Source organism: Stomoxys calcitrans, chromosome 1 (assembly GCF_963082655.1).
Source record: "Stomoxys calcitrans chromosome 1, idStoCalc2.1, whole genome shotgun sequence".
Classification (NCBI taxonomy): Eukaryota; Metazoa; Arthropoda; class Insecta; order Diptera; family Muscidae; genus Stomoxys; species Stomoxys calcitrans.
In genome coordinates this window covers 38,444,201-38,458,697 of record NC_081552.1, presented here as the reverse complement: position 1 = coordinate 38,458,697, position 14,497 = coordinate 38,444,201, and the positions used below count along the sequence as shown (strand labels likewise).

At 38.7% G+C, this 14,497-nt stretch overlaps 1 protein-coding gene across 1 annotated transcript; it reads left to right on the top strand.

Annotated features, from left to right (window-relative positions):
* Window positions 1-4,313: 4,313 nt before the first annotated feature.
* Window positions 4,314-5,184, top strand: LOC106095188 (cuticle collagen 1-like). The gene is made up of 3 exons (XM_013262433.2): window positions 4,314-4,421; window positions 4,531-4,546; window positions 4,628-5,184. The coding sequence occupies exons 1-3, from the start codon at window positions 4,314-4,316 to the stop codon at window positions 5,155-5,157; spliced, it is 654 nt and encodes a 217-aa protein (XP_013117887.2). The 3' UTR covers window positions 5,158-5,184.
* Window positions 5,185-14,497: the final 9,313 nt, after the last annotated feature.

The window sequence follows — 14,497 nt, the reverse complement described above, 5'->3', positions numbered from 1 at the left end:
ACGTTTTGATATAGCTGCCATATAAACCCATCTGGGATCTTGACTTCTTGAGCCTCTAGAGGGCACAATTCTTATCCGATTTGGCTGAAATGTTTTACGTGTTTTATTATGACTTCCAACAACTGTATTAAGAATGGTTAAAATCGGTTCATAACCTGATATAGCTGCCATATAAACCGATATGGGGACTTAATTTCTTATGCCACTAGAGGGCGAAATTATTTTCCGATTTAGCTGAAATTTTGCATGAGATGTTTTGTTTAAACTTTTAACAACTGTGCTAAAAACTTTTAACAACCATGCCCCCACCCACTTTGCTGGGTACTTAAGGTCTGTAAAATATTGTTATTGTGATTTCGAGAATTAAAATCTTCCCAAAAGTTGTTTATTGCTAGATACTAACCGTGGTGTGTTTTTAAAGGGTGAAAGGTATATTCCAAATTGTAACCACAATTTTTTTTTCCAACTCAAGGTCATATAAAAGACCAACAATAAAAATAAACAAGTAAAAGCGTGCTAAGTTCGGCCGGGCCGAATCTTATATGTGGAGGGTATATAAGATTCGGCCCGGTCGCATTTGTCGATTTACTCTGCTATTAGAGCGATATAAAGATAGGGTCCAGTTTGGACCACAATTAAATTATATGTTGGAGACCTGTGTAAAATGTCAGCCAATTCGAATAAGAATTGCGCCCTTTGGGGGCTCAAGAAGTAAAATAGAGAGATCGATTTATATGGCAGCTGTATCGGGCTATAGACCAATTCAGACCATAATAAACACGTATGTTTATGGTCAAGAGAGGATCCGTCGTACAAAATTTCAGGCAAATGGGGTAATAATTGCGACCTCTAGAGGCTCAAGAAGTCATGATCCCAGATCGGTTTATATGGCAGCTATATCAAGTTATGAACCGATCTAAACCTTATTTGACACAGTTGTTGAGAGTTAAAATAAAATACGTCATGCAAAATTTCAGCCAAATTGGATAGGAATTGCGCCCTCTAGAATCTCAAGAAGTCAAGTCCACAGATCTGTTTATATGACAGCTATATCAGGTTGTGAACTGATTTTAACCATACTTGGCACAGTTGTTGGACATCAAATCGGAATACTTCGTGCAAAAATTCATTCAAATCGGATAAGAATTGCGCCCTCTAGAAGCTCAAGAAGTCAAATCCCCAGATCTGTTTATATAACAGCTATATCAGGTTATGGACCGATTTGAACCATACTTGGCACAGTTGTTGGATATAATAACAAAACACGTCGTGCAAAATTTCATTTCAATCGGATAATAATTGCGACCTCTAGAGGCTCAAGAAGTCAAGATCCCAGATCGGTTTATATGGCAGCTATATCAGGTTATGAACCGATTTGAACCTTATTTGACACAGTTGTTGACAGTAAAAATAAAATACGTCATGCAAAATTTCAGCCAAATCGGATAGGAATTGCGCCCTCTAGAAGCTCAAGAAGTCAAATGCCCAGATCTGTTTATATGACAGCTATATCAGGTTATAAACCGATTTGAACCATACTTGGCACAGTTGTTGGATATAATAACAAAACACGTCGTGCAAAATTTCATTTCAATCGGATAAGAATTGCGCACTCTAGAGGCTCAAGAAGTCAAGACCCAAGATCGGTTTATATGGCAGCTATATCAGGTTATGGACCGATTTAAACCATACTTGGCACAGTTATTGGATATCATAACAAAACACGTCCTGCAAAATTTTATCCCAATCGGATAAGAATTGCGCACTCTAGAGGCTCAAGCAGTCAAGACCCAAGATCGGTTTATATGACAGCTTTATAAGGTTATGGACCGATTTGAACCATACTTGGCACAGTTGTTGGATGTCATGACAAAACACATCGTGCGGAATTTCATTCCAATCGGATAAGAATTGCTCACTCTTGAGGCTCATGAAGTCAAGACCCAAGATCGGTTTATATGGCAGCTATATCAGGTTATGGACCGATTCGAACCATACTTGGCACAGTTGTTGGATATCGTAACAAAACACGTCGTGCAAAATTTCATTCCAATCGGATAAGAATTGCGCACTCTAGAGGCTCAAGAAGTCAAGACCCAAGATCGGTTTATATGGCAGCTATATCAAAACATGGACCGATATGGCCCATTTACAATACCAACCGACCTACACTAATAAGAAGTATTTGTGCAAAATATCAAGCGGCTAGCTTTACTCCTTCGGAAGTTACCGTGTTTTCGACAGACAGACGGACGGACGGACAGACGGACGGACATGGCTATATCGACATAAAATGTCGCGACGATCAAGAATATATATACTTTATGGGGTCTCAGACGAATATTTCAAGTAGTTACAAACAGAATGACGAAATTAATATACCCCCATCTTATGGTGGAGGGTATAAAAATAAATAAAAACTGATATTAGTCACAATAATAATTCTATAAAAAAAAAAGTAAAAGCGTGCTAAGTTCGGCCGGGCCGAATCTTATATACCCTCCACCATCGCATTTGTCGAATTCTTTTCCCGGCATCTCTTCTTAGGCAAAACAAAAAAGAATATAAGAAAAGAGTTGCTCTGCTATTAAAACGATATCAAGATATGGTCCGGTTCGGACCACAATTTAATTATATGTAGGAGACCTGTGTAAAATTTCAGCCAATTCGTATAAGAATTGCGCCCATTGGGGCTCACGAAGTAAAATAGAGAGATCGATTTATATGGGAGCTGTATCGGGCTATAGACCGATTCAGACCATAATAAACACGTATGTTGATGGTCGTGAGAGGATCCGTAGTACAAAATTTCAGGCAAATCGGATAATAATAGCGACCTCTAGAGGCTCAAGAAGTCAAGATGCCAGATCGGTTTATATGGCAGCTATATCAGGTTATGAACCGATTTGAACCTTATTTGACACAGTTGTTGAAAGTAAAAATAAAATACGTCATGCAAAATTTCAGCCAAATCGGATAGGAATTGCGCCCTCTAGAAGCTCAAGAAGTCAAATCCCCAGATCTGTTTATATGACAGCTATTAGGTTATGGACCGATTTCAACCATACTTGGCACAGTTGTTGGATATCATAACGAAATACTTCGTGCAAAAATTCATTCAAATCGGATAAGAATTGCGCCCTCTAGAGGCTCAAGAAGTCAAGACCCAAGATCGGTTTATATGGCAGCTATATAAGGTTATTTACCGATTTGAGCCATACTTGGCACAGTTGTTGGGTATCATAACAAAACACGTCGTGCGAAATTCCAATCCAATCGGATAAGAATTGCGCCCTCTAGAGGCTCAAGAAGTCAAGACCCAAGATCGGTTTATATGGCAGCTATATCAGGTTATGAACCGATTTGAACCATACTTGACACAGTTGTTGGACGTCATAACAAAACACGTCGTGCAAAATTTCATTCTGATCGGATAAGAATTGTGCACGCTAGAGGCTCAAGAAGTCAAGACCCAAGATCGGTTTATATGGCAGCTATATCAGGTTATTTACCGATTTGAACCATACTTGGCACACTTGTTGGATATAATAACAAAACACGTCGTGCAAAATTTCATTCCAATCAGATAAGAATTGCGCACTCTAGAGGCTCAAGAAGTCAAGACCCAAGATCTGTTTATATGGCAGCTATATCAAAACATGGACCGATATGGCCCATTTACAATACCAACCGACCTACACTGATAAGAAGTATTTGTGCAAAATTTCAAGCGGCTAGCTTTACTCCTTCGGAAGTTAGCGTGCTTTCGACAGACAGACGGACGGACGGACGGACGGACATGGCTAGATCGACATAAAATGTCGCGACGATCAAGAATATATATACTTTATGGGGTCTCAGACGAATATTTCGAGTAGTTACAAACAGAATGACGAAATTAGTATACCCCCATCTTATAGTGGAGGGTATAATAATTACGAGTAGGAGGGGAAATAATTTATGAGCTTACACTTCAATCATGAAACGAGTACTGTTCTCTGCTAGGTTTAGGAAAAACGTGTTATAGGGAGATATTTAAATGTTGTAAATCACAAGTTATGTTAGACGAGGCTAAAAATAAAGCATGTGGAGTATATTTTTAATTCAAAACAATGGTGGAATGAGGGAAACGAATTTCAATAATATATTTTTATTGGAATGTAAGAAAACCGGCTATAAATGTCAATAAAAGACAGTGATTTACATTTTTCTAACGGATTCTCAACCTTTTTCCTCATTTTTGAAGATAATCTGGTTTTAATTGTTGAACATTTTCTCAATTTTCAGTCACGTCACTTGATGGAGAAGACAGAATGCATTTGGATCATAAAATGTCCAAACAATGCAGCCCACAAGATGTCTTGGAAGAAGTCAAAGGGAAAATAAAAATCATACAAAACAAGTTGGGCATTATTGAGAAGGTAGGAAAAAAGAAGAGTTAATATAAATAGTTTGTCTAACAACGATTTGGATTTAGTATTGATATGAACTTTATGAAGAGAAGTTAACGAAATGCAAGTCATCTTTCAGCTAGCAGCTCTTTTGGGTGAGTTTTGATAGATATTCCCAAAAAAACTTAAACAAAAAACTACAAAGATATAAATTGGTTTGCTTTATTTCCTTGAAGGAGTTCTCATTTATTCTGCCAATGCTGGCAGCACCACTTGTGGCTGCTCTCCCGGTCATCGGGGCAATCCAGGCCCTCCAGGCATTCATGGCATTAAAGGAGAACGTGGTGACATAGGTGATACAGGTCCTCCCGGCGTAGAAGGAGTCCATGGTCCTGAGGGTCCCAGAGGTCCACTAGGCGATAGGGGAGCACCTGGCGAAGATGCGCCATATTGGTCTTATTTGCCAGGATATCCAGGTCCTCCAGGACCACCAGGTCGCTGCAGATGCCCCAACAATAATTGGCCATTCAGACCCAGCAGCAGCGGCAGCAGCAGCAATAACAACAACAACAATTATGATTTTCAACAAGCTTATCCTTATAAGCCAGGAAGTTATTATGTTAGCGATAACCGAGGACAGCTAAGTTATTTGGAAATACAAATCCGCAACAATTGCTGCAGCAGAGGACCACACCAACCAGCACAACAACAACCAGTACCACAACGACAACACCACCACCGCCGCCCTCATCAACGGAAACCTTAGTGGAATATTCTCAACGGAGCCCCCCCATGCCAACCGGCCTTTATATGCTAGGTTCCAATGGAGTCTTGGTACCCTTTACCAATGCCCAGGCTTTTGATTTATTCTCTAAATTGCTGCCCGAAAATCAGCCACCACCACTAGCACGACAACAAGTACGACTACCACAACCACCACTACACGAGCTCCCACCACTGTAATGGCCAATGATAAACTGTACATTTTGGGACCCAAAGGTAGCCTGATACCTTTGGAAGCTTTGGGCCTGAAACAACCTCCACAATTTGTTGGCCAGCCAGCCAAATTGACCAGCAGTTATAACAAATGGTTACGTGGTGTGCTAATGGGTGAACTAATGCCGGTCTATGATGAAGAACCCAAACCCTCAACACCAGCGGCCAGTGATGAAGATGAAACGGAGCCAGATAGAAAGAAGTAGGCCTTTTAGAGAAATGAAAACAAAAAAAACATGTAACACATTTTATTTGATATGATAATATGGAGAAAAGTGAAATTGGAAATAAATCAAAGTGTAAGAGAAAGTGATCGTTTTTGGGAATTTAAATTGAAATTTAAATGAAAATTGATAAGCTATGGCGATAAGTATGGTGACATGGATGAAAAGAATTGGTGTTGCTAGCAATACCCAAAAAAAAGACAGTTTTGATGGGTTAACTATGTTGTGACCATCCCAGCGGCAAAAACGGTTGTCCTTCTCTCAAATAAAGGGTGATTTTTTTGAGGTTAGGATTTTCATGCATTAGTATTTGACAGATCACGTGGGATTTCAGACATGGTGTCAAAGAGAAAGATGCTCAGTATGCTTTGACATTTCATCATGAATAGACTTACTAACGAGCAACGCTTGCAAATCATTGAATTTTATTACCAAAATCAGTGTTCGGTTCGAAATGTGTTCATTCACCGTAACGTTGCGTCCAACAGCATCTTTGAAAAAATACGGTCCAATGATTCCACCAGCGTACAAACCACACCAAACGGTGCATTTTTCCGGATGCATGGGCAGTTCTTGAACGGCTTCTGGTTGCTCTTCACTCCAAATGCGGCAATTTTGCTTATTTACGTAGCCATTCAACCAGAAATGAGCCTCATCGCTGAACAAAATTTGTCAAAATTTGAACACATTTCGAACCGAACACTGATTTTGGTAATAAAATTCAATGATTTGCAAGCGTTGCTCGTTAGTAAGTCTATTCATGATGAAATGTCAAAGCATACTGAGCATCTTTCTCTTTGACACCATGTCTGAAATCCCACGTGATCTGTCAAATACTAATGCATGAAAATCCTAACCTCAAAAAAATTACCCTTTACTACTGAAAGTTGACGCTAACTGACATGCACACTCAACTTCTAGCAACTTGCTTTAGAGAAGGCCTAAAACACAGCATTTTGTCAGCCAATAAAACTGCCACTATGCATTTCGTGATAACTGCGTAATGTTGCCATATCTTCTAAATTACCTTAGACGTGTACGAAAAACCCAAATTTGTTAACAGGAGGTTTATACCCACAATAAATTAATGTTCCGGTTAGCTAACACGAACTTTATATTTTCTACGAGAAACCCGCCCCAAGAAGGAGAAGTGCTAGGCCCATTGAAAATTATACCGATTGGCTTAGAATCTCTCCCTGATTCGATGTAGCCTTACCCGTTGTTAGACCGTCTGCTAATGAAATCTGCTTGAAATCTGGCACCGATACTTTCTATCGATGAAGATCTTTGGGGATTGCAAATGGGCCATATCAGTTCAGATTTGGATGTGGTTCCCATATAAACCGATCCCCAGTTTTGACTTCGGGAGCCACTAGAGGTCTCACTTTTCTTTCGCTTTGACTGAAATTTGTCACAAAGATGTCTGTTCCGACTTACAACATCTGTGCTAAGTATGATCGGAATAGGTCTATTTACTGATATAGCCCCCTTATTAACCAATCGAAGGACTTTAGTTCTTCAGTTCCGAGATGCCTCAATTTTAACCTGATTTGTCTGAAATTTGGCACAGCGAGGTCTGTAATGATTTCCAGCATCTGTCTAAAGTATCATCTGAATCGATAATATCGATATCCCAATATGACTTCTTAAGACCATAGAAGTCCCAATCAACTCCCGATTTGATATTGGGTTGCCCAAAAAGTAATTGCGGACTTTTTAAAAGAAAGTAAATGCATTTTTAATAAAACTTAGAATGAACTTTAATCAAATATACTTTTTTTACACTTTTTTTCTAAAGCAAGCTAAAAGTAACAACTGATAACTGACAGAAGAAAGAATGCAATTACAGAGTCACAAGCTGTGAAAAAATTTGCACAACGCCGACTATATGAAAAATCCGCAATTACTTTTTGGGCAACCCAATAGTTGCAATATAATTCAAATTCAAAATAAATTAATAAAGGTAAATTTTTAGAGGAACCCATGGTGGGTACCTAAGACTCGGCCCGGATATAGGATGGAGGTATACTAAGTTCGTCATTCTGTTTGTAACACCTCGAAATATGCGTCTAAGAGTAAAGCTAGGCGCTTGAAATATTGCACAAGTACTTTTTATTAGTGTAGGTCAGTTGGGATTGTAAATGGGCCATATCGGTCCATGTTTTGATATAGCTTCCATATAAACCGATTTTGGATCTTCACTTCTTGAGCCACTAGAAGGCGTAATTTTTATCCGATTTGGCTAAAATCTTGCATGGGGTGTTTTGTTATGATTTCCAACAACTGTGCTATGCAAATTGCAAATTTTACCCATGAACATTTCACTTAGGAACAGGGGCAAACTTCTCACATATCAATGAGTGCAGTCCGATTTCAGTTTTAGCTCAATGATAAGGGGCCTCTTTTTATAGCCGAGCCCGAACGGCGTGCCGCAGTGCGACACCTCTTTGGAAAGAAGTTTTACATGGCATAGTACCTCACAAATGTTGCCAGCATTAAGAGCTGAAAACTACCGCTGAACATTCTTTTCTGGTGGTCTCGCCAGAATTCAGCGTAATAGGCGGACATGCTGACCTCTGCGCTACGGTGGCCAAGTATGCGCTACGTTGTGCTAAGTATGGTTTATATCGGTCCATAAACTGAAATAGCTGCCATATACACCGATCTTGAATCTTGAATTTTTGAACCACTAGAGGACGCAATTCTTATCCGATTTGGCTGAAATTTTCCATGAGGTAGTTTGTTATAATTTCCAACAACTGCATCAAGTATGGGTGAAATCGGAGCATAACCTGATACAGCTGTCACATAAATCCATATAGGTTCTAGAATTCTCGAGCCTTTAGAAGGCGGAAATCCCATCCGATTTCGCTGAAATTTTGCATGACGTGTTTCGTTATGACTTTCAACAACTGTGCAAAGTATAGTTCAAATCTGTTCATAACCTGATTAGATGCCATATAAACCGATCTGGGATCTTGACTTCATGAGCCTCTAGAGGCAGCAATTATTATCAGATTTGCCTGAAATTTTTTACAACGGCTTCTACCATGACCTTCCATATAAACCAATCTCCCGATTTGAATTCTTGAGTTCTTACAAGCCGCAATCGATCTCCCGATAAAGGTTCTGAAGCCTATAAAAGCTTTATATTTTAACCGATTTCGTTGAAATTTAAAAGAGTGAGTAGTTTTAGGCCTACCATCATCTGATCCAAGCATAGTTCAGAACGGCCTATATTTAGATGTAACTGCCATATAGACCGATCTTTCGATAAAGGGTCTGAAGACCATAAAAGCTTTATTTTTTAACCGATTTTGCTGAAACAGTCAATAGTTTTAAGTCACCCCCCATCCGACCCAAATATGGTAAAAATAGGACGATATTTTGATATAACTGTCATATAGACCGATATGCCGATTAAGGGTCTGAGCTCATAAAAGCTTTATTTATTACCCGATTTTGTTAAAATTTGAAATACAAAATTCAACAGTGACTTATATTTATAAGACCACTCAATGTCCGTGCCGAATTTGGGTTCATAAGTTATCTAATTTTCATCGGACTGTGACGAATGGGGGGTTAACATATATACCCGAGGTGGTGGGTATCGAAAGTTCGACCCGGTCAAACTTAATGCCTTTTTACTTGTTTTGTATAAATTTTTAGCAGAATCCATGGAAGTGGGTTCCTAAGATTTGGCCCTGTCGAACTTAGCACGCTTTTACTTGTTGTTTCTATTTTGTGTGGAAAAAGCTGCAAATTTTCTGAAAACAAAAATTCAAACTGAATTCTATATATTCTCATGAGGATATTTTTTATTCTGTCCAACGACTTCATTTTTAATCCAAGAAGCTAAAACAATTTTGAACCGCTATCCAGAAGCAATGATTTTTAGGTTCTACCTTAAAATAAAAAAAAAAACTAAAATGTTTTACATGAACGGAGGAGAAATTACATCTGATTTTAGAAACTAATTCAGAATCTCTTTGGTTTAGAATAATCAAATCGCTCATGTGCTTGAAAAGTAACACAATAAAAATATGTTTAGTTATACAAAGGGTGATTTTTTAAGAGCTACTATAGAAAAGTTTTTCAAAAAAAAAAAAGAAAACACATAAAATTCAGAAAAATGTATGAAATCTTTATTTGAATCGATAGTATCTTCCTAAATATAAAATTGAATTTGTGTTTGTTTGTCGGTTTGTTTGTTTGTTCCGTATGGACTCAAAACGGCTTATTAACTTGAAATTTTCACAAATTGTGTAGGTTAGTCTGGAAGCAAACATAGGCTTTGAAATTTTTTGTTATCAGAAGGGGCCTGCCCGGACCATCCCCCTTACCACTAAAGTATTAACCAAAAATTAAAGTGGACCGATCGGGAGAATATGGGACTCAAATGAAAATTATTTAGGAGTGGAGTAGAGTCTGACATACAAAATCAGATCAATGTATAGGGGGTCACCCTACACCCCAAAAATGCCTTAAACGGGCATATGTAAGTTTGTCTGGAAGTAAACATAGGCTATATAATTTTTATACCCACCACCGACGGACGGGGGTATAATCATTTTGTCATTCCGTTTGCAACACATTGAAATATCCATTTCCGACCCTATAAAGTATATATATTCTTGATCAGCGTAAAAATCTAAGACGATTTAGACATGTCCGTCCGTCTGTCTGTTGAAATCACGCTACAGTCTTCAAAAATAGAGATATTCAGCTGAAACTTTGCACAAATTCTTTTTTTGTCCATAAGCAAGTTAAGTTCGAAGATGGGCTATATTGGACTATATCTTGATATAGCCCCCATATAGACCGATCCGCCGATTTAGGGTCTTAGGCCAATAAAAGCCACATTTATTGTCCGATTTTGCTGAAATTTAAGACAGTGAGTTGTCTTAGACCCTTTGACATCTTTCGTCAATATGGCTCAGATCGGTTCAGATTTGGATATAGCTGCCATATAGACCGATCCTCCAATTTAGGGTCTTAGGCCCATAAAAGCCACATTTATTATCCGATTTCGCTGAAATTTGCGACAGTCAGTTTTCTTAGGCCCTTCAACTTCCTTCATTAAATTGGCCCAGATCGGTTCAGATTTGGATATAGCTGCCACATAGACCGATCCGCCGATTTAGGGTCTTAGGCCCATAAAAGCCACATTTATTATCCGATTTTGTTTAAATTTGGGGTAGTGAGTTGTGTTAGGCCCTTCGACTTCCTTCGTTAAATGGGCCCAGATCGGTTCAGATTTGGATATAGCTACCATATAGATCGATCCTCCGATTTATGGTGTAAGGCCCATAAAAGCCACATTCATTATCCGATTTCACTGAAATTTGGGACAGTGAGTTGTGTTAGGCCCTTTGATATATTACTTCAATTTGGTTCAGATCGGTTCAGATTTAGATATAGCTGCCATATTGACCGATTTCTTGATTTATGGTTTTGGGCCCATAAAATGCTCATTTATTGTCCGATGTCGCCGAAATTTGGAACAGTGGGTTAAATTAAGCCCTTTGACATACTTCTGCAATATCGCACAGATCGGTCCAGATTTGGATATAGCTGCCATATAGACCGATATCTAGGTTTTAGGTTTGGGGGCCATTAAAGACGCATTTATTGTCCGATGTCGCTGAAATTTGACACAGTGAGTTTGGTTAGGCTCATCGACGTCCTTCCTAAATTTGGCCCAGATCGGTCCAGATTTGCATATAGCTGCCATATAGACCGATCTCTCGATTCAAGGTTTAGGACCCATAACAGAGGCATTTATTGTCCGATTTCGCCGAAATTTGGGACAGTGAGTTGTGTTAGGCTTTTCGATATGTTTATGCAACTTGGCCCAAATCGGTCCAGATTTGGATATAGCTGCCATGTAGACCGATATCTCGATTTAAAGTCTTGGCCCCATAAAAGGCGCATTTATAATCCGATTTCACTGAAATTTGACACAGTGGCTTTTCGACATCCGTGTCCGTGGTGGGTATGCAAAGTTCGGCCCGGCCGAACTTAACGCCTTTTACTTGTTATACCCTCCACCATAAGATGGGGGGTATACTAATTTCGTCATTCTGTTTGTAACTACTCGAAATATTCGTCTGAGACCCCATAAAGTATATATATTCTTGATCGTCGCGACATTTTATGTCGATCTAGCCATGTCCGTCCGTCCATCCGTCTGTCTGTCGAAAGCACGCCAACTTCCGAAGGAGTAAAGCTAGCCGCTTAAAATTTTGCACAAATACTTCTTATTAGTGTAGGTCGGTTGGTATTGTAAATGGGCCATATCGGTCCATGTTTTGATATAGCTGCCATATAAACCGATCTTGGGTCTTGACTTCTTGAGCCTCTAAAGTGCGCAATTCTTATCCGATTGGAATAAAATTTTGCACGACGTGTTTCGTTATGATATCCAACATCTGTGCCAAGTACAGTTCAAATCGGTCCATAACCTGATATAGCTGCCATATAAACCGATCTTGGGTCTTGACTTCTTGAGCCTCTAGAGGGCACAATTCTTATCCGATTTGAATGAATTTTGGCACGAAGTATTTCGTTATGATATCCAACAACTGTGCCAAGTATGGTTGAAATCGGTCAATAACCTGATATAGCTGTCATATAAACAGATCTGGGGATTTGACTTCTTGAGCTTCTAGAGGACGCAATTCCTATCCGATTTGGCTGAAATTTTGCATGACGTATTTTATTTTTACTTTCAACAACTGTGTCATATAAGGTTCAAATCGGTTCATAACCTGATATAGCTGCCATATAAACCGATCTGGGATCTTGACTTCTTGACCCCTAGAGGTCGCAACTATTATCCGATATGCTTGAAATTTTGTTTGACGGATCCTCTCATGACCATCAACAAACGTGTTTATTATGGTCTGAATCGGTCTATAGCCCAATACAGATCCCATATAAATCGTTCTCTCTATTTTAATTCGTGAGCCCCAATGGGCGCAATTCTTATTCGAATTGGCTGAAATTTTACACAGGTCTCCAACATATAATTTAATTGTGGTCCGAACCGGACCATATCTTGATATCGTTTTAATAGCAGAGCAACTCTTTTCTTATATCCTTTTTAGCCTAAGAAGAGATGCCGGGAAAACAACTCGACAAATGCGATCCATGGTGGAGGGTATATAAGATTCGGCCCGGCCGAACTTAGCACGCTTTTACTTGTTTTCTTTAATTTATCACGTTGATCTTTTTTGGATTTATTTTAATCAGTTACTTCTTATAATTTTAAGAGATTCAGATTAGATATAGTAAGTGTTAAATAGCAAATTTTCCATTTTCTAAGTTTTTAAGTTCTTTATGTTTAATTCAGAAGTTTTTTAACTTATGTTAGAAAAGCACGTCTTATGCATGGTGTGATTGTTTATAGGCCTGATGGCTTCGCATTGCATGAAATGAAATAAATAAATAATCTAATTTCATCGTTCCGTTTGTAAAGCATCGAAATATTCATCTGAGACCCAACAAAGCATATTTTTGAACGTCTTATCATTGATTTGCCGATTTTAATTCTTAAGCCACTATAGGGCTCAATTCTTATCCAATTTGGGCTGACATTTTGCTCAATGACGTTTACAATGGTCTTTAACAATCAAACCAAGCATGTTCCGAATTGGTTGATAACCTGAAATAGCTCCAATAGCTTTGCAATTTTTGTCCATTATCCTTTGTTTGCCTATAAAGGGATATCGGGCAAAAAAATAACTAATGAGATCCATGGTGGAGGGTACGTAAGATTCGGCTCGGCCGAACTTTTGACGCTTTTACTTGTGGTCACTCGATTAGTTCGCCAAGTCATTCAAAACAGCTATTTACCCTTTTTAAAATCAGCTGCTTTCAATGACTTGACGAACGAATCGCTTATCTCATCTTGCTTATCGGCACGTCACTTGGGCTCGACTATAAAAAGAAGGCTACTTATCTTTAAGCTAAATTTCCAATCAAATCCGCTCCACTGCGCTTTCGCTTTCAAGATATAGGAAAATGTCACCTTTGTAACGTAACCCACTCACCAATAGCTCTGATTCTATGTATATTCTTTGAGCCTTCCCCTCTAACAGTTTAATGGATGTTGGATATTCGCACTCTACTAAATAAATTTTTATCTATGGCAAAGATTCCCACTTAAACTACCTGAAACACCTATTGTTATGGCCCGTCTTAGGGTGGAAAATTTAAAAAATAGTACAGCAAACAACCGCAACGAAATTCCTAGATTTAATTATTCTTTATTTCGCGGACCGACAGGTTGGCATAACAAAGATAAATGCTGCTTGATAAATTTTTACCACTCTGCCTTCCTTCTGCTCGTGGTGGCGTCTCCATTCAGTTGATCCATTTGCAAACAGAAAAGACGACGCTTATTTAAATGTTAGTGTTGTCATCGATAAGGGAAAGGTTTAGACTTTAATACTCAAAATGTTAATACAATAAAATAACTTAAAAGTTCTCCGTTCCATGTCGTCCCGTATGCTTGCGCAATCACATATAAACGACTGAGAATTTTAAATTTCTCCCATCTGTTAGAGCTTTTTTGAACATATATAATGAGTCTATTGATTTCCTTTGTCTATGCTTCTACTCGCTTGGAGCGGCTTAGCGCATATAATATTGATCATGGTGTGGTAGTTGTCTATAACATACTATATGGATACCTGTTGAATTGCCATATTAAACGATTCTTAGTGGTAAAGAACTAATTTGCCGGTCTTTATATTACGTGCGATGGCGACAGTTCTTAGAAATTTAACAATATAAAATGTTTGAACATGAAAGTGTTGCCCAGCAGCACGTTGTTTGGACTTGTCTAGAAAAAGAGGCTCCTTGTCGATGAGGTAAAAATGG